This window comes from Centropristis striata, chromosome 21 (genome assembly GCF_030273125.1).
Source record: "Centropristis striata isolate RG_2023a ecotype Rhode Island chromosome 21, C.striata_1.0, whole genome shotgun sequence".
NCBI classification, from domain to species: Eukaryota; Metazoa; Chordata; class Actinopteri; order Perciformes; family Serranidae; genus Centropristis; species Centropristis striata.
In genome coordinates, this window is record NC_081537.1 from 3,516,968 (window position 1) to 3,535,066 (window position 18,099).

The 18,099-nt window shown below is 34.2% G+C and overlaps 2 protein-coding genes across 2 annotated transcripts; both read left to right on the plus strand.

Moving 5' to 3' along the window:
- The first annotated feature begins 2,676 nt into the window (after window positions 1-2,676).
- LOC131959067 (C-type lectin domain family 4 member M-like) lies at window positions 2,677-9,297 on the plus strand. Its single transcript, XM_059324172.1, has 6 exons — window positions 2,677-2,820; window positions 3,707-3,796; window positions 4,553-4,625; window positions 7,405-7,549; window positions 7,634-7,734; window positions 8,913-9,297. Exons 1-6 carry the CDS (start codon window positions 2,754-2,756, stop codon window positions 9,046-9,048), a joined length of 612 nt encoding a protein of 203 aa, XP_059180155.1. The 5' UTR covers window positions 2,677-2,753; the 3' UTR covers window positions 9,049-9,297.
- Window positions 9,298-12,361: 3,064 nt separating this feature from the next.
- LOC131959910 (CD209 antigen-like protein A) lies at window positions 12,362-17,532 on the plus strand. Its single transcript, XM_059325131.1, has 6 exons — window positions 12,362-12,380; window positions 13,414-13,503; window positions 14,257-14,331; window positions 16,210-16,334; window positions 16,419-16,519; window positions 17,112-17,532. Exons 1-6 carry the CDS (start codon window positions 12,362-12,364, stop codon window positions 17,257-17,259), a joined length of 558 nt encoding a protein of 185 aa, XP_059181114.1. The 3' UTR covers window positions 17,260-17,532.
- The last annotated feature ends 567 nt before the right edge of the window (window positions 17,533-18,099 follow it).

The following is an 18,099-nucleotide window of genomic DNA, read 5'->3' on the forward strand; positions in this document are numbered from 1 at the left end:
TATATATAAATATATATGCAGTTTCCAGAACAGAAGTGCTCCAGGAGGTACATTTTTAGTTGAAAATAACATATATATATATATATATATATATATATATACATATATATATGTATATCTGCTGCCCCCGCGACCCGGCCCCGGATAAGAAAATAAGAAAATGGATATCCATCCATCCATCCATGTTCTTATATATATATATATATATATATATATATATATATATACATATATATATATTGTATTTTATTATATTTTATTACCATGCATGCAATCTCTCTTCTGCCAACACCTTAGCAGTTTTGTATACATTAACAGTAAATGAACAGAAGTAAATATATAGTTTTAGATAAATAGTGGACTTTACCGTAATAAATACGGTAGAACTTTTTTAATACTACGGTAAAAAGATATCGACACTGTTGATTTCACGATTAAGATTCCCATTTTATTCCATTTTTTACCGTATAAATAAAAAGTTTTTCCAACAAAAGAAACACGGTTCTGCCATATAATTGACAAGAAAATACTTTTTTTTAAATTAAATGCCGCATAAATTAAAGATTTTACCATTAAATATTACTGTATATTTTTGTTAGAGATATGGTGTTTAGTACATTTAACAGTGAAAAAAGTTTTTTTTTTTTTTTACAAAAGATAAATGCAAAAATTACAGTGATGCTTACATTATATTTTTGTTACAAACACCGTGCCAGTATTTTTCTTGTTTGGAATATTTTGTGTGTGGTTTTGTGTTTTTTTTATGTGTTATTATATGTTTTTTATTATTATTTTTGTTTTTTAATGTGTTTTTGTGATTTTTGTAAAAAAAAAAATATGGGGGGGGGGGTGTTTGTAATTTCTTTGTGGGTTTTTATTTGGGTTTTTTTGCAATTTGTGTAAAAAAATATATGTTTTTGGTGTGTTTTGAGTGTTTTTTGTATTATTTTGGGTGTGTTTTTGGTGTGTTCTCTTTTTTATGTTTTTTGTAATAAAAAAATTGTGTGTGGTTTTTAAAAAATGTTTTTTGTGTGTTCAAAATGTTGATCCAGTAAGTCAAAATGAAAAAAATAACAGTCAGGTCATATAGGTGAGATCATGGTAAAGATTTTTACGTGGTTTATATACAGGCAGAATGAAAAGGAGTCAAAAACCGACAAAATAGCCCCAAACTCCAAAGTTTAATACTGATACTTATTAATCTTTACTCAAAGCTAGGCTAAGAAAATGACTTTCATCAGTTTTTAAAACATCAGTACGTCTCAGCAAAGCAGAAAGGTTTGTCTGTGCTGTGATTTCTGTCTGTCACCTCTAGATGTCAGGATTGAAACATAAACTTTCTGCTTCATTCATCTCTTCCCTTGCCATCTTATTTTCTCTCTCATCGTCTCCTTCTTTAGTCTCCCTTTTTATCTTCTTCCTTTTCTTCACTTCCTCTCTTTTCACATCCTATCATGTCTTTTCTGTTGTATTGTCTCTTCTCAGATCTTTACCCTTCCTTCCTGGTACCCTAAATGTTAGTGGAAGTGACCTTTCAACTCAATTAGCTATTTTTCCACTCCATGCCTTCACCAAAATAGGTTTTACATTTACCAACGTTTGAAATGAACTGTAGTGTAAACAACAACCAACATATTTACATGAATAAAAATAAGTTTGTACATGGAATTCCCAGTGCAGCCAAACAAATTTACTGACTTGAAGCTGACTCAATGAAGGACCCAAAAACATCTCTCCTCCTTTATTACCCTCAACATACTGCTGGGAAATTTCTTACCGGACCAAAAACAGACACAAAATTACAAAAAAAAAAAAAGACAAATTGACAGAAAAAAACTAAATTACTTTAAAAACACACAGAATGACAAAAAAATACACAAAATGACAAAAAATACACAGAATTACCAAAAAAGACACAAATTTATTTTAAAAAAGACAAAGTGACCCAAAAAAAGAAACAAAATGACCAAAAAAAGACACAGAATTATTTTTTAAAAAGATGCACAATTATTAAAAAAAGACGCACAATTATTCAAAAAAGACACAAAATTATTTTAAAAAGACACAAAATGACCAAAAAAAGACACAGAATTATTTTTTAAAAAGACGCACAATTATTAAAAAAAGACACAAAATTATATTAAAAAGACACAAAATTACCAAAAAAAGACACAAAATTACCAAAAAAAGACACAAAATTACAAAAAAATATCGTCACGAGGGCCGCAATTGGCCCGCGGGCCGCGAGTTTGAGACCCATGGTCTACATATTGTTGTGTTTTACTATTTTACATTGTATTTGTTTGTCTTGTTTTTGCTTTTTCATGTCACCTTTTTAAAAAAGCATTTTGTACTCAAAAGTGCAGTGTAAATAAATAAATGTTTGATATTGTTGACTTACCCTCATATTCATCAGTTTTTACTAACCTTTACTAACCCACCAAAATAATTAATCTCAGTTATTGCGGATCTTAACTGACAAATAAAACCAGAACACCTTTTATGGAGAGAGAATAAATACATATGGGTTTAAAAGGATATGACGGATTTTTACACGAGTGACTCAACCTGCAACTTCTCCAATTGAGGCCTGATGCAGAGAAAAAACAAAAAATTCATTACAGTGCAGAACACACTCTGAAAGTGTGAGGAGGAAGACGCACCAACACAGCAAATCTAACACCTTAAGAGTGTTCTGAAAAAATTGAATGGTAGAAGAATATTGATGTGTTTGTGCCACTTGAAGCCGCTTCATGGAAATGTCGGAGGAAATCACTTATGAAAACGATGGAACTTTCAGCAACCAACAAAGACGTACAGGTAAGAAAATCTTTTATTTTTTATAAATTCCATCAAAGCGTCTTGTTTTAACCCTGTGGAGACTCCAAAAGCTCCAAATAATCCAGACTTGTTGCCTCCATCCAGACTAGAAAACAAAGCAGCGTGGAGCCCTACTGTAAATTTACCTCTAAAGTTCTGGCTGTAAACTCCATGAGGCCAGTTTCAGTTTGATGATGATATACCAAGTAAAACTGGAGACAAGCTCAAATAGATTTAGTATCAAATGATAGAACTGGATGGAACCCTCTTATATGTTAGATTTGACACCTTTGGTCACATTTGCAACATTTACAATTCTTTATTGAGCATGATAGTGTTTTGAAAGTTTAAAAAAAAGATTCAAAGTCACATTTTATGTTGGACTAAAGAACTACAAAAGACACAAAATGACTAAAAAAAAGACACTAAAAGACACAAAATGAATAAAAAGACACAAAATGACTTAAAAAAGACAAAATGACTAAAAAAAGATACAAAAAGACACAATTCCCCAAAATAAATAAACGAAAGAAACAAAACACCACTGCCAAGGCTAAAAAAAAAACCTACATGTATTCTGTTGTTGTCAATGTTTTCACATTTGCCTTAAATTGCACTAACTTGTATCCAGATTCACACTAAAATATACAATAAACTTTTGGAATTAGTTTTAGTTATTTATGTGTGTAAATAAAATAAAAAATCATTTTTTTAAAATGACTCCAACAAATGACAGATGTTTTACATATATTGAATCAGAAGATGAAAATACTTTTGATAGTTTTTTTTTTTGCTCCACATAACAATCATCAGGCCTTTGCTGCCTAAAAATGATAATATTGCTGGGTTGTTTTTTTTAATGTTTCTGTCTGATTTCTGCACACAGGGGGAAATCTGTTCTGGCTTGTTGTCCTGAGCTTTGGACTCTTGTGTGTCCTTCAAGCTTCTCTCAACATTTCACTGCGCTTCACTCTCTGTGAGTTAAATTGTGTCGCCACATTTCACACTTACAATCTGATTATTATTATTAGGGCCACGGGGCAATTGCACCGAGCAATGGCCCCTTGTGGTTTGAATTGAAAAACTCAAAAGCAGAGTCTCTTTTCCAGAAATCATGACTTGGTAAATTAATTACCAAATCAAAATACTGGAGCACCAAATTCCTTTCTGAGAACAGTCTGTACCAAGTCTGGGTTCAAGTGGGATCACTCTACTGAGACTGTCATAATATTATGTATTATGTATTGTATTATTACATACAGTAACATATTATTGTGCAAAGATTGTTGGGTTGTGCCAGAGAAGTAGTGGTTTGTCATCAGCCTCATAACGAGTCGAGTTGAGGGCAGTTGTGTAACAGAAGGAAGTTCATCTTTAAATATAGAAATAAAACATCCTGTTGAGAACTGCTGAGAAGATCATTATCAAATTAAAAGATAGCAAAAATTACAGTCAAAGGTCAAGAGTTCTGAGTTTTTCTTTATCTCTTGCCTTAAAAGATTTTTTTTATCCAAGTTAAAAGCATGTTTCTTTTAAAACATTATAAACATGTCTGTAATCTGTTGTTTTTTTTTTTTTTTTTATCTCTCTGTTCATGACTTCTCTTCATGTTAAAGGAATCTCACTTTTTTTACAAGAATATCCAAACACTAATGAGGGAGATACTCTTTTGAATAGATTTTGTTTGCGTTAAAATGTGTTTATCTTTCTGCTCTCTCTGATCGCTCTGAAGATAAGACAGGAGAGGACATTTTAAAGAACGTGACTGAAGAGAGAGACGAGTTAAAGAGGAAGCTGGCTGTCTTTGGTGAGTAAAACTAAATACATTTTTAATTTCTATTTTTCTATTTGCCTCTGGATCGTCATTCTCGTGGCTTATCAAAAGGGGTGGGGTAATCACTCACCAGTTAAACAGGGACACTCTGCTGAGTTCACAGACACCTCATACAAGTCTCTAGGACAAACAGTTCACAAGTTAGTAAAAGGGGCGGGGCTAATGAAAAGGGGCGGGGTAATCAATCACCAGTTAAACAGGGACTCTATGCCGAGTAATCTGACACCTTATACAAGTTTCTAGGACAAACAGTTCATTGGTTATGATAGGGGGCGTGGCTAATCAAAAAGGGCGGGAATTTATAAAATATTGTTTTGCATAAGTGGTCAGTGATGAACCATCATCATGCATGACAAGTTTGAGGCAGATTGGACAATGTATGGTCAAGTTATAAGGTCTCATGTTTTATGAAGAAATGCCATGTCTGTTGAGTTAGAATGAACTGACAGTTAGGGAGGCTTTGGTAGCTAAGCAACCAGGTGGCCAGGTGGAGTCGACCAATCAGAGCAGAGCAATCAACTGAAATTAACTGCTGTTGGAGACACTTCCGCAGACAGAGGTGGACAGAGTGGAATTTCTGTCCTCGAACAGAAAACATTTTTGGCAAAACCATAATACCTATCATTGATCCGACTTCACTTTGAGCGTCCTGAGTTCTTCCTGAACGTCTACATACAGTTTTTTTTTAAGAAAAATTTAAAAAAAGCTTTTCCAGAGCGATCTAAAAAAACTGTTACATCTACTTTTTTCAGAAATCATCCTGCATTTTGTAGTCGGTAGTCGACCGAAAAATGACACGGAAGAAACGGAAGAATAAACGGAAGAATAAAAATAGTCCCGGTGAATAGTAGTTAGTGTGCTTTTGCAAGCAAGCACACAAAACTAGAAAATGTCCTCTGGGGAAATTCTGAAAGGGCCACGGGGGCTACTGCCGGTGTGTGCACACTATGATGAGATTCTTCAGAGATTTCAAACTATGCCCTTTAACCTCAAAATGTGTGTGTGTGTGTGTGTGTGTGTGTGTGTGTGTGTAGCGAAAATCGCATAAAGTTACCTGTGTGTGTGTGTGTGTGTGTGTGTGTGTGTGTGCGCCTGTGTGTTTGAAGCATGTGTATGCATGTGTGAGGAGTGTGCGCGCTACGCGCATGTGTGTGTGTGTATCTGTAACTGTAATCACATCAAAGATCAAAGGCAATCAGATCACAGCAATCAACAGAATTAACTGACACCTGTTCCGGCTTCAGTGACAGCAGCCAGAGGTAGACAGACTGGAATTTCTGGCCTCGAACAGAAAGCATTTTTGGCAAAACCATAATACCTATCATTGATCCGACTTTACTTTGAGCTTCCTGAGTTGTTCCTGAACGTCTACATATGTTTGTTTTTTTTAGAAAAATGAAAAAATAGCTTTGTTAGAGCGATCTAAAAAAACTGTTACATCTCCCTTTTTCAGAAATCTTCCAGCGTTTTTAATATGGGAGCCAATGAGGCTGTTGGTGCGTGTTGGTGGATCATCTGTGCGTCCGACGCCCAAACTATAACTCTGACAGCTTTACCAGAGGATTGTGAGGGAGAAGACTAATTTTCCTACGTTTCTATGTATAAATTATTTCTGTAGAGTGGAATTTGTGGCCTGGAGCGCAGTTTTCAAATTAATTTTTTGACAATTTATTCTCTCCCTCTACACTCTGGCGATGATGTCACACACTCTGACACGAACATTCCGTGCAATACACACCCATTATAATCTCAGAATTTCTCCAAAAATGATCATGGTCATTGAACAGGGATTGATAAAAAACTATTTGACCTATCGAAACGTGGATTAATACACCGATACACAACACTTGTGTCTACTATTTAAAGTTTAAATGGAGTCTCTAGGTGAAATTATGCCTGAGAAGTAGACGTTTAAAAATCTCCAATTATTGTTCTTTTTCGCTCTTTTTTTTTCGGCCGTCCCATTCACTTCAATGCAAAATTTTGGGCAGTTTTTCGCGACTTAAGTACAAGCACTGGTCCCTACAGCTACTGCTGTATGGGACCAGTGCTGTATGGGACCAGTGCTGGTCCCTACAGCTACTGCTGTATGGGACCAGTGCTCGGTGCGATTGCCCCGTGGCCCTAATTATGTCTATCTGTGCAATTACAGATGTCTCTTTCCGAATGTAATGTAATGCAATTATATCTTTCTGGGCCCGATGGCATCATGTGACAGACCTGGAAATAGTAATTCCACCATTCAACAAATCCTCCTCTCTACACTCACTGAGCTGTGTAACTTTGTAATGTTTCTCTGTAACGTTATAAATGTTTAAAAAGAAAAGTCTGGTGTTTTTATCTTTGTTCATGATTTCCCTTCATGCAAAAGGAATCTCACTTATTTTACAAGAATATCCAAACACAAATGAGGAAGATATTCTTATGCTAAAATCATACTAAGATATTGTTTGCCCTTAGTGTTATATCAGGCTGTTAGTTGTTCTCCAGTCAAAATAGCAACCTGATATAACCTCAGTTTTGAACCACAGTTAAAATGTGTTTATCTTTCTGCTCTCTCAGAGGACATTTTCAGGAACTTGACTGAAGAGAGAGACGAGTTAAAGAGGGAGCTGGCTTCTTCTGTTATTTCTTCTTGTCTGGGTTTCATTTGGTGTAAAATATTGCATTTTATACTATATAATTACTAGATAATAATACTAGATAATATGTGTATTCACCTCAATCCGTTTGTTATCTCCAATCCCATCTCCTAAATATTCTCCCCAAGGATGGGAGCATTTCAACGGTAGTTACTACTACATTTCCTCATCGATGAAATCCTGGCAGGACAGCAGAAGTGACTGTCAGCAGAGAGACGCAGACCTGCTGATCATCAACAGCAACGAAGAGCAGGTGTGTGTGTGTGTGTGTTTATGAATCTGTGTGTCAAAAGAAGCTGTGAGAAACTGTGACAGTGTGTTTCTCTTTGTGAACAAGGAATTCATAAGACGTTTCCGAATGCGCACCTGGATTGGACTGACTGACCGAGACACAGAGGGAGTGTGGAAATGGGTGGATGGGAGTCCGCTGACCACAAGGTTCACATATTATTTTCTGAACCTGGTCTCACAGGAATCCGTGAAATAGCCACGGATTTGCTTAACTCAAAATCCGTGAAATAGCCACGGAATCAGTCAAATTTCCGTGAAACTGACACGGATTTCGCTACAATGCAAGTTAATGACAGTCATATCCCGTGGCTATTCCATGGATATTTGTTCCTATTGGTTTGTTCCAAGTCACGTGACTTTTAAGGTCCCGGCGGTCAGAACAAAAAACATGGCGGACAGTTCTCTAATTTTTAGTGAAAAAAACAATATTTTGACTTAGTTTCTGCATAAAAATGGATTTTGATCACATTTCTAGCGAGAAATATATGTTTTATTTTCTTAATATTCACTCAGTGAATGTACATAATCACTTTGTATGTTGGAATAGCCATGGGATATGACTGTCATTAACTTGCATTGTAGCCAAATCCGTGTCAGTTTCACGGAAATTTGAGTGTGATTCCTGTGAGACCAGGTTGTATTTTTTTAGCACTCTCTAATAAATCTGCATCACAGCATGAGAAAAGCTTGCTTGAAACACCAAATTCGCATAAAAGTTTTTACGCTCGCTTGAGGTGGTTTTTTTTTTCTTTTTTGATAAATAGTGTATGTAATTGGCAGATGGAAACATTTTGTCCGAATAAGTTCTGACGTAGCGAATATTTAACTCACATAACTGATGAGCTGCTTTCTGACATGAAAGAACAATTATGAGTTGACCAATTTAATCCATTTCCTGAAGACTCTCTATTTTCTCTCGTGCGAGGCCAAAGTTATTAAGAAAAATTCGTATTCTGTAGAGAAAAGTAATAGCACACTGATCTCGATCAAACCGCATGTTTTGACATATAATTTGTCCTGCAACTCTTCAAGTTGTAGGACTAGTAGCGGGACGAAATTGCGTCCGGAAGAGGAAGAAGAAGAAATCCACAGTATAACAGTAGTGCAGCACTGGTCCCTACAGATATTGCTGGATGGGACCAGTGCTCGGTGCGATTGACCCGAGGCCCTAATTATTACTTACATATTAAATTACCGTATCAATGTCAACAAACCACTGTGACTATAAGTTATTGTTTTAATTTGGCCATTCACTGCTTTTTTTAAATTAAAAAATAATATTTTTTGTCTTTCTCTGCTAAAAGCGCATTTGTTTCTGGTTTCAGGTTCTGGTTCGATGGAGAACCCAACTCTCACCAAGGCAAAAACGAAGACTGTGCTCTCACAAATTACTACGGTTACAAAAACAGCTGGAATGATTTCGATTGTGACAGTGAAAACTTTTGGATGTGTGAGAAGTAAATGGCGCATTGACTCCATAACACCTGAACCTGAGATAGCAGGTCAACAGCCGATGACACATAGAAGTCAACCTATTAATTAAAATGATAGAAGGTAGAAGTCTAGAAGCATTTAATTGAGTTGTTGCATCAATTCTTGTGTTGATACTTTTGTTTGGACAGATTTGGTGCCAAATGTGACGACTCGAAAATGTATTTAAAAATGGTCAAATGTCAGAATGATACTGTTATTTTCAAGTTTTATATATATATATATATATAAATATATATGCAGTTTCCAGAACAGAAGTGCTCCAGGAGGTACATTTTTAGTTGAAAATAACATATATATATATATATATATATATATATATATATATATATATATATATACATATATATATATACATATATATATGTATATCTGCTGCCCCCGCGACCCGGCCCCGGATAAGAAAATAAGAAAATGGATATCCATCCATCCATCCATGTTCTTTTATATATATATATATATATATATATATATATATATATATATACATATATATATATTGTATTTTATTATATTTTATTACCATGCATGCAATCTCTCTTCTGCCAACACCTTAGCAGTTTTGTATACATTAACAGTAAATGAACAGAAGTAAATATATAGTTTTAGATAAATAGTGGACTTTACCGTAATAAATACGGTAGAACTTTTTTAATACTACGGTAAAAAGATATCGACACTGTTGATTTCACGATTAAGATTCCCATTTTATTCCATTTTTTACCGTATAAATAAAAAGTTTTTCCAACAAAAGAAACACGGTTCTGCCATATAATTGACAAGAAAATACTTTTTTTAAAATTAAATGCCGCATAAATTAAAGATTTTACCATTAAATATTACTGTATATTTTTGTTAGAGATATGTTGTTTAGTACATTTAACAGTGAAAAAAGTATTTTTTTTTTTTAATCAATTTTTTATCAAAAGATAAATGCAAAAATTACAGTGATGCTTACATTATATTTTTGTTACAAACACCGTGCCAGTATTTTTCTTGTTTGGAATATTTTGTGTGTGGTTTTGTGGTTTTTTTATGTGTTATTATATGTTTTTTATTATTATTTTTGTTTTTTAATGTGTTTTTGTGATTTTTGTAAACAAAAAAAATATGGGGGGGGGGGGTGTTTGTAATTTCTTTGTGGGTTTTTATTTGGGGTTTTTTGCAATTTGTGTAAAAAAATATATGTTTTTGGTGTTTTGAGTGTTTTTTGTATTATTTTGGGTGTGTTTTTGGTGTGTTCTCTTTTTTATGTTTTTTGTAATAAAAAAATTGTGTGTGGTTTTTAAAAAATGTTTTTTGTGTGTTCAAAATGTTGATCCAGTAAGTCAAAATGAAAAAAATAACAGTCAGGTCATATAGGTGAGGTCATGGTAAAGATTTTTATGTGGTTTATACAGGCAGAATGAAAAGGAGTCAAAAACCGACAAAATAGCCCCAAACTCCAAAGTTTAATACTGATACTTATTAATCTTTACTCAAAGCTAGGCTAAGAAAATGACTTTCATCAGTTTTTAGAACATCAGTACATCTCAGCAAAGCAGAAAGGTTTGTCTGTGCTGTGATTTCTGTCTGTCGCCACTAGATGTCAGGATTTAAACATAAACTTTCTGCTTCATTCATCTCTTCCCTTACCATCTTATTTTCTCTCTCATCATCTCCTTCTTTAGTCTCCCTTTTCATCTTCTTCCTTTTCTTCACTTCCTCTCTTTTCACATCCTATCATGTCTTTTCTGTTGTATTGTCTCTTCTCAGATCTTTACCCTTCCTTCCTGGTACCCTAAATGTTAGTGGAAGTGATCTTTCAACTCAATTAGCTATTTTTCTATTCCATGCCTTAACCAAAATAGGTTTTACATTTACAAACATTTTAAATGAACTGTAGTGTAAACAACAACCAACATATTTACATGAATAAAAATAAATTAGTACATGAAATTCCCAGTGCAGCCAAAGAAATTTACTGACTTGAAGCTGACTCAATGAAGGACCCAAAAATATCTTTCATACTGAACATATTGCTGGGCAGCTTCTTGTCTGTTCAGTCTGTCAAGCCTTTAGAACCAGTGTTTCCCACAGGATTTATTTTTGTCCAAAATTTTTGCCCTAAAAGCCTAAATTTGGTGCCTCTCACACATTCTAATGCCACTATTCCATCTTAATCATTGCATTTTTTTATGAATTATTGTAAAGGATAATAAGGGTTCTTCTATGTTTTATTTAAGGTGTCAGAATTGTGTGGTGGATTCTGCTAACACTTCCATGTGCTCTTATTTCGAAAGCTACATGTGTTTGCTTTTATTTTGAAGGCGGGTCTAAGACGTTCTTACCGTAACGCCTTATGGTGTGTTATATTAACACTGAAAGTGACAGAAAAAAAACTAAATTACTTAAAAAAGACACAAAATGACCAAAAAAGACACAAAATTACCAAAAAAAAAAGACACAGAATTACAAAAAAAGACAGAAAAAATATTTTAAAAAGACACAAAATTATTAAAAATATCCCCCCGTCCCTAGTACCATCTGTGCACATGGTTGTGTTGGAGTTAAAGAACCTATTTTACTCCATAAAGCCATAACAGGGGAAAATATTGCTTATGAAGGATTTTTTAAAAAGGTAGTTTGGGCTTATGCCATTAACACTTAAACACTTGTGAGGGGAACAAGGCTATTTTGGATGAATGGATTTGAAGAAACACTTCAGTATTACAGTAATTCAAACAATACATACTTTGTTAAAACTGCTGATTTCAATCAAAGCAGATCAAAGATGTTCACTGAGTGGAGTGGAAAACGTTCAGTACACTGTAAAAAAAGAGAAAACAACTGTTGTTTTTACGGTAAAAACCGGCAGCTGTGGTTGCCAGAACTTTACCGTAATAATAAAGTTTTGATTGATTACTGTCATGGTTTAGCAGTTTTTCACCCTAAAATCTGAAGACATTTTTTATATCGTCACGAGGGCCGCAATTGGCCCACGGGCCGCGAGTTTGAGACCCATGGTCTACATATTGTTGTGTTTTACTCATTTACATTGTATTTGTTTGTCTTGTTTTTGCTTTTTCATGTCACCTTTTTAAAAAAGCATTTTGTACTCAAAAGTGCGGTGTAAATAAATAAATGTTTGATATTGTTGTCTTACCCTCATATTCATCAGTTTTTACTAACCTTTACTAACCCACCAAAATAATTAATCTCAGTTATTGCGGATCTTAACTGACAAATAAAACCAGAACACCTTTTATGGAGAGAGAATAAATACATATGGGTATAACAGGATATGACGGATTTTTACACGAGTGACTCAACCTGCAACATCTCCAATTGAGGTCTGATGCAGAGATAAAACTAAATGTTTATTACAGTGCAGAACACATCCTGAAAGTGTGAGGAGGAAGACGCACCAACACAGCAAATCTAACACCTTAAGAGTGTTCTGAAATAATACAGGTAAGAAAATCATTTTTTTTTTTTTTTATTCCATTAAAGCGTCTTGTCTTAACCCTCTGGAGTCTCCAAAAGCAATTTAATTTTTTTTACTGAGCATGATAGTGTTTTGAAAGTAAAAAATTGATTCAAAATCACATTTTATGTTGAACTAAAGGACTAAAAAAGGACACTAAAAGACACAAAATGACCAAAAAAAGACACAAAATGACTAAAAAAAGACACTAAAAGACACAAAATGACCAAAAAAGACAAAATGACTAAAAAAAGACACAAAATGAGAAGACAGAATGACCAAAACAACCCCACTGAAGACACAAAATGACCAAAAATAGACACAAAATGACAAAAAAAGACACTAAAAGACACAAAATGAACAAAAAAGACAAAATGACCAAAAAAGACACGACAAGACATAAAAATGTTTCAAAAATGGACAAAATAGCCCAAGACTCCATAGAGTTAAGATCTTGTTACTAAGTAATGACAATTAAAATCACCCGTGTTCTTCAGACTTTTAAAGTTTTATGAAACAGAATAGATAAGATTTGTAGGGATTTTTTCAGTTAGTACACATACATATTTTGGTCAGATTAAAGAATCCTTTGTCATGTATTCTGTTGTTGTCAATGTTTTCACATTTGCCTTAAATTGTACTAACTTGTATCCAGATTCACACTAAAATATACAATAAACTTTTAGAATAAGGCTTAAAATGACTCCAACAAATGTTTTACATATATTGAATCAGAGTAGAAGATGAAAATTGTTTCAATAGTTGTTGTTTTTTTTGCTCCACATAACAATCATCAGGCCTTGCTGCCCAAAAATTATAATATTGGTGGGTTGTTTTTTTAAATGTTTCTTTCTGATTTCTGCACACAGGGGGAAATCTGTTCTGGCTTGTTGTCCTGAGCTTTGGACTCTTGTGTGTCCTTCAAGCTTCTCTCAACATTTCACTGCGCTTCACTCTCTGTGAGTTAAATTGTGTCTCCACATTTCACACTTACAATCTGATTATTATTATTAGGGCCAAGGGGCCATTGCACCGAGCAATGGCCCCTTGTGGTTTGAATTGAAAAACTCAAAAGCAGAGTCTCTTTACCAGAAATCATGATGCGGTTAATTAATTACCAAATCAAAAATACTGGAGCACCAAATTCCTTTCTGAGAACAGTCTGTACCAAGTCTGGGTTCAAGTGGGATCACTCTACTGAGACTGTCATAATATTATGTATAATGTATTGTATTATTACATACAATAACATATTATTGTACAAATATTGTTTGGTTGTGCCAGAGAAGTAGTGGTTTGTCATCAGCCTCATAACGAGTCAAGTTGAGGGCAGTTGTGTAACAGAAGGAAGTTCATCTTTAAATATAGAAATAAAACATCCTGTTGAGAACTGCTGAGAAGATCATTATCAAATTAAAAGATAGCAAAAATTACAGTCAAAGGTCAAGAGTTCTGAGTTTTTCTTTATCTCTTGCCTTAAAAGATTTTTTTTATCCAAGTTAAAAGCATGTTTCTTTTTAAACATTATAAACATGTCTGTAATCTGTTTTTTTTTTTTTTTATCTCTCTGTTCATGACTTCTCTTCATGTTAAAGGAATCTCACTTTTTTTTACAAGAATATCCAAACACTAATGAGGGAGATACTCTTTTGAACAGATTTTGTTTGCTTTAAAATGTGTTTATCTTTCTGCTCTCTCTGATCGCTCTGAAGATAAGACAGGAGAGGACATTTTAAAGAACGTGACTGAAGAGAGAGACGAGTTAAAGACAAAGCTGGCTGTCTTTGGTGAGTAAAACTAAATACATTTTTAATTTCTATTTATTTTTTCTGTTTTTCTTTTTTACCTTTGTTATAGTCAGTGTATAATATTACAAACTAGAATCACTAGTAATCACTCACCAGTTAAACAGGGACACTCTGCTGAGTTCACAGACACCTCATACAAGTCTCTAGGACACAGTTCACAAGTTAGTAAAAGGGGCGGGGCTAATAAAAAGGGGCGGGGCAATCAATCACCAGTTAAACAGGGACTCTATGCCGAGTAATCTGACACCTTATACAAGTTTCTAGGACAAACAGTTCATTGGTTATGAAAGGGGGCGTAGCTAATCAAAAAGGGCGGGAATTTATGAAATATTGTTATGTAGAACTGGTCAGTGATGAACCATCATCATGCATGACAAGTTTGAGGCAGATTGGACAATGTATGGTCAAGTTATAAGGTCTCATGTTTTATGAAGAAATGCCATGTCTGTTGAGTTAGAGTGAACTGACAGTTAGGGAGGTGGAGTCGACCAATCAGAGCAGAGCAATCAACTGAAATTAACTGCTGTTGGAGACACTTCCGCAGACAGAGGTGGACAGAGTGGAATTTCTGTCCTCGAACAGAAAGCATTTTTGGCAAAACCATAATACCTATCATTGATCCGACTTTACTTTGAGCTTCCTGAGTTGTTCCTGAACGTCTGCATATGTTTGTTTTTTTTAGAAAAATGAAAAAATAGCTTTGTTAGAGCGATCTAAAAAAACTGTTACATCTCCCTTTTTCAGAAATCTTCCAGCGTTTTTAATATGGGAGCCAATGAGGCTGTTGGTGCATGTTGGTGGATCATCTGTGCGCCCTACACCCAAACTATAACTCCGACAGCTTTACCAGAGGATTGTGAGGGAGAAGACTAATTATCCTACGTTTCTATGTATAAATTATTTCTGTAGAGTGGAATTTGTGGCCTGGAGCGCAGTTTTCAAATTTATTTTTTGACAATTTTTTCCCTCCCTCTACACTCTGGCGATGATGTCACACACTCTGACACGAACATTCCGTGCAATACACACCCATTATAATCTCAGAATTTCTCCAAAAATGATCATGGTCATTGACCAGGGATTGATAAAAAACTATTTGACCTATCGAAACGTGGATTAATACACCGATACACAAGACTTGTGTCTACTGTTTAAAGTTTAAATGGAGTCTCTAGGTGAAATTATGCCGGAGAAGTAGACGTTTAAAGATCTCCAATTAAAGTTCTTTTTCGTTCATTTTTTTTCGGCCGTCCCATTCATTTCAATGCAAAATTTTGTGCAGTTTTTCGTGACGCAAGTCTCTACACTCACTGAGCTGTGTAACTTTGTAATGTTTCTTTGTAACGTTATAAATGTTTAAAAAGAAAAGTCTGGTGTTTTTATCTTTGTTCATGATTTCCCTTCATGCAAAAGGAATCTCACTTATTTTACAAGAATATCCAAACACAAATCAGGAAGATATTCTTATGCTAAAATCATGCTAAGATATTGTTTGCCCTTAGTGTTATATCAGGCTGTTAGTTGTTCTCCAGTCAAAATAGCAACCTGATATAACCTCAGTTTTGAACCACAGTTAAAATGTGTTTATCTTTCTGCTCTCTCAGAGGACATTTTAAGGAACTTGACTGAAGAGAGAGACGAGTTAAAGAGGAAGCTGGCTGTCTTTGGTAAGTAAAACAAAATACACTGTCAATTTCCATTTATTTTTTCTGTTATTTCTTCTTGTCTGGGTTTCATTTGGTGTAAAATATTGCATTTTATACTATATAATTACTAGATAATAATACTAGATAATATGTGTATTCACCTCAATCCATTTGTTATCTCCAATCCCATCTCCTAAATATTCTCCCCAAGGATGGGAGCATTTCAACGGTAGTTACTACTACATTTCCTCATCGATGAAATCCTGGCAGGACAGCAGAAGTGACTGTCAGCAGAGAGACGCAGACCTGCTGATCATCAACAGCAAAGAAGAGCAGGTGTGTGTGTGTGTGTGTTTATGAATCTGTGTGTCAAAAGAAGCTGTGAGAAACTGTGACAGTGTGTTTCTCTTTGTGAACAAGGAATTCATAAGACGTTTCCAAATACCCATCTGGATTGGACTGACTGACCGAGACACAGAGGGAGTGTGGAAATGGGTGGATGGGAGTCCGCTGACCACAAGGTTCACATATTATTTTTTAATCACTCTCTAATACAGTTTTTTACAACCGCTATGACCAATACTATGATTCAATACTTTTTTCAAAACTCTTCACACAGTTACCACAACATCAGCCTGTATGGGCGATACAATTAACACAATTCTTTTTCTTTTGACACAAAATACACACATTTTACATGTTTAAAATTAGTTTTAACTCCTTTTACACACAAGCTCAATCAAGACCAAAACAGTAAAGTGTTTCCTTCAAATCCTGTCATTTACTGTCTTCTTTCATAAACATTCTGCAAAGCTGCTCTGACACGGCTCAAACACTTTTTGTACTGAGTGTACAGGAACAAAATTCATGGCCAACAAATGAAAAATGAAGAACATCATCACAAACATTAATTTACATGTATAATCAATACAATAATCTGTTGATTGTAAAAGAAAAGGGGAAAAAAGTAGATTTAACACATGCAAAGTGAATGTCAACAAACCACTGTGACTATAAGTTATTGTTTTAATTTGGCCATTCACTGCTTTTTTTTAAATAAAAAATAATATTTTTGTCTTTCTCTGCTAAAAGCGCATTTGTTTTTCTGTTCAGGTTCTGGTTCGATGGGGAACCCAACTCTTACCAAAGCAAAAACGAAGACTGTGCTCTAACAAACTACCACGATAACAAAAACAACTGGAATGATGCCGTATGTGACAATAAAAACTTTTGGATGTGTGAGAAGAAAATGGCGCATTGACTCCATAACACCTGAACCTGAGATAGCAGGTCAACAGCCGATGACACATAGAAGTCAACCTATTAATTAAAATGATAGAAGGTAGAAGTCTAGAAGCATTTAATTGAGTTGTTGCATCAATTCTTGTGTTGATACTTTTGTTTGGACAGATTTGGTGCCAAATGTGACGACTCGAAAATGTATTTAAAAATGGTCAAATGTCAGAATGATACTGTTATTTTCAACTAAAAATGTACCTCCTGGAGCACTTCTGTTCTGGAAACTGCATATATATATATATATATATATATATATATATATATATATATATATATATATATATATATATACATATACATATATATATATATGTATATCTGCTGCCCCCGCGACCCGGCCCCGGATAAGAAAATAAGAAAATGGATATCCATCCATCCATCCATGTTCTTATATATATATTGTATTTTATTGTATTTTATTCCCATGCATGCAATGTCTCTTCTGCCAACACCTTAGCAGTTTTGTATACATTACATTTACGGTGTTTCATTGTTACATTGTTACTGAAACCAGCAGTTCTTTTATGTGTTTTTTGTAAAAAGTATTTTTTTTGTTTGGAATATTTTGTGTGTGGTTTTGTGTTTTTTTTAATGTGTTATTATATGTTTTTTATTATTATTTTTGTTTTTTAATGTGTTTTTGTGATTTTTGTAAAAAAAAAAAAAAAAAAGGGGGGGGGGGGGGTGTTTTTTTGTAATTTTTTTGTGGGTTTTTATGTGGGTTTTTTTGCAATTTTTGTTAAAAAATATATGTTTTTGGTGTGTTTTGAGTGTTTTTTGTATTATTTTGGGTGTGTTTTTG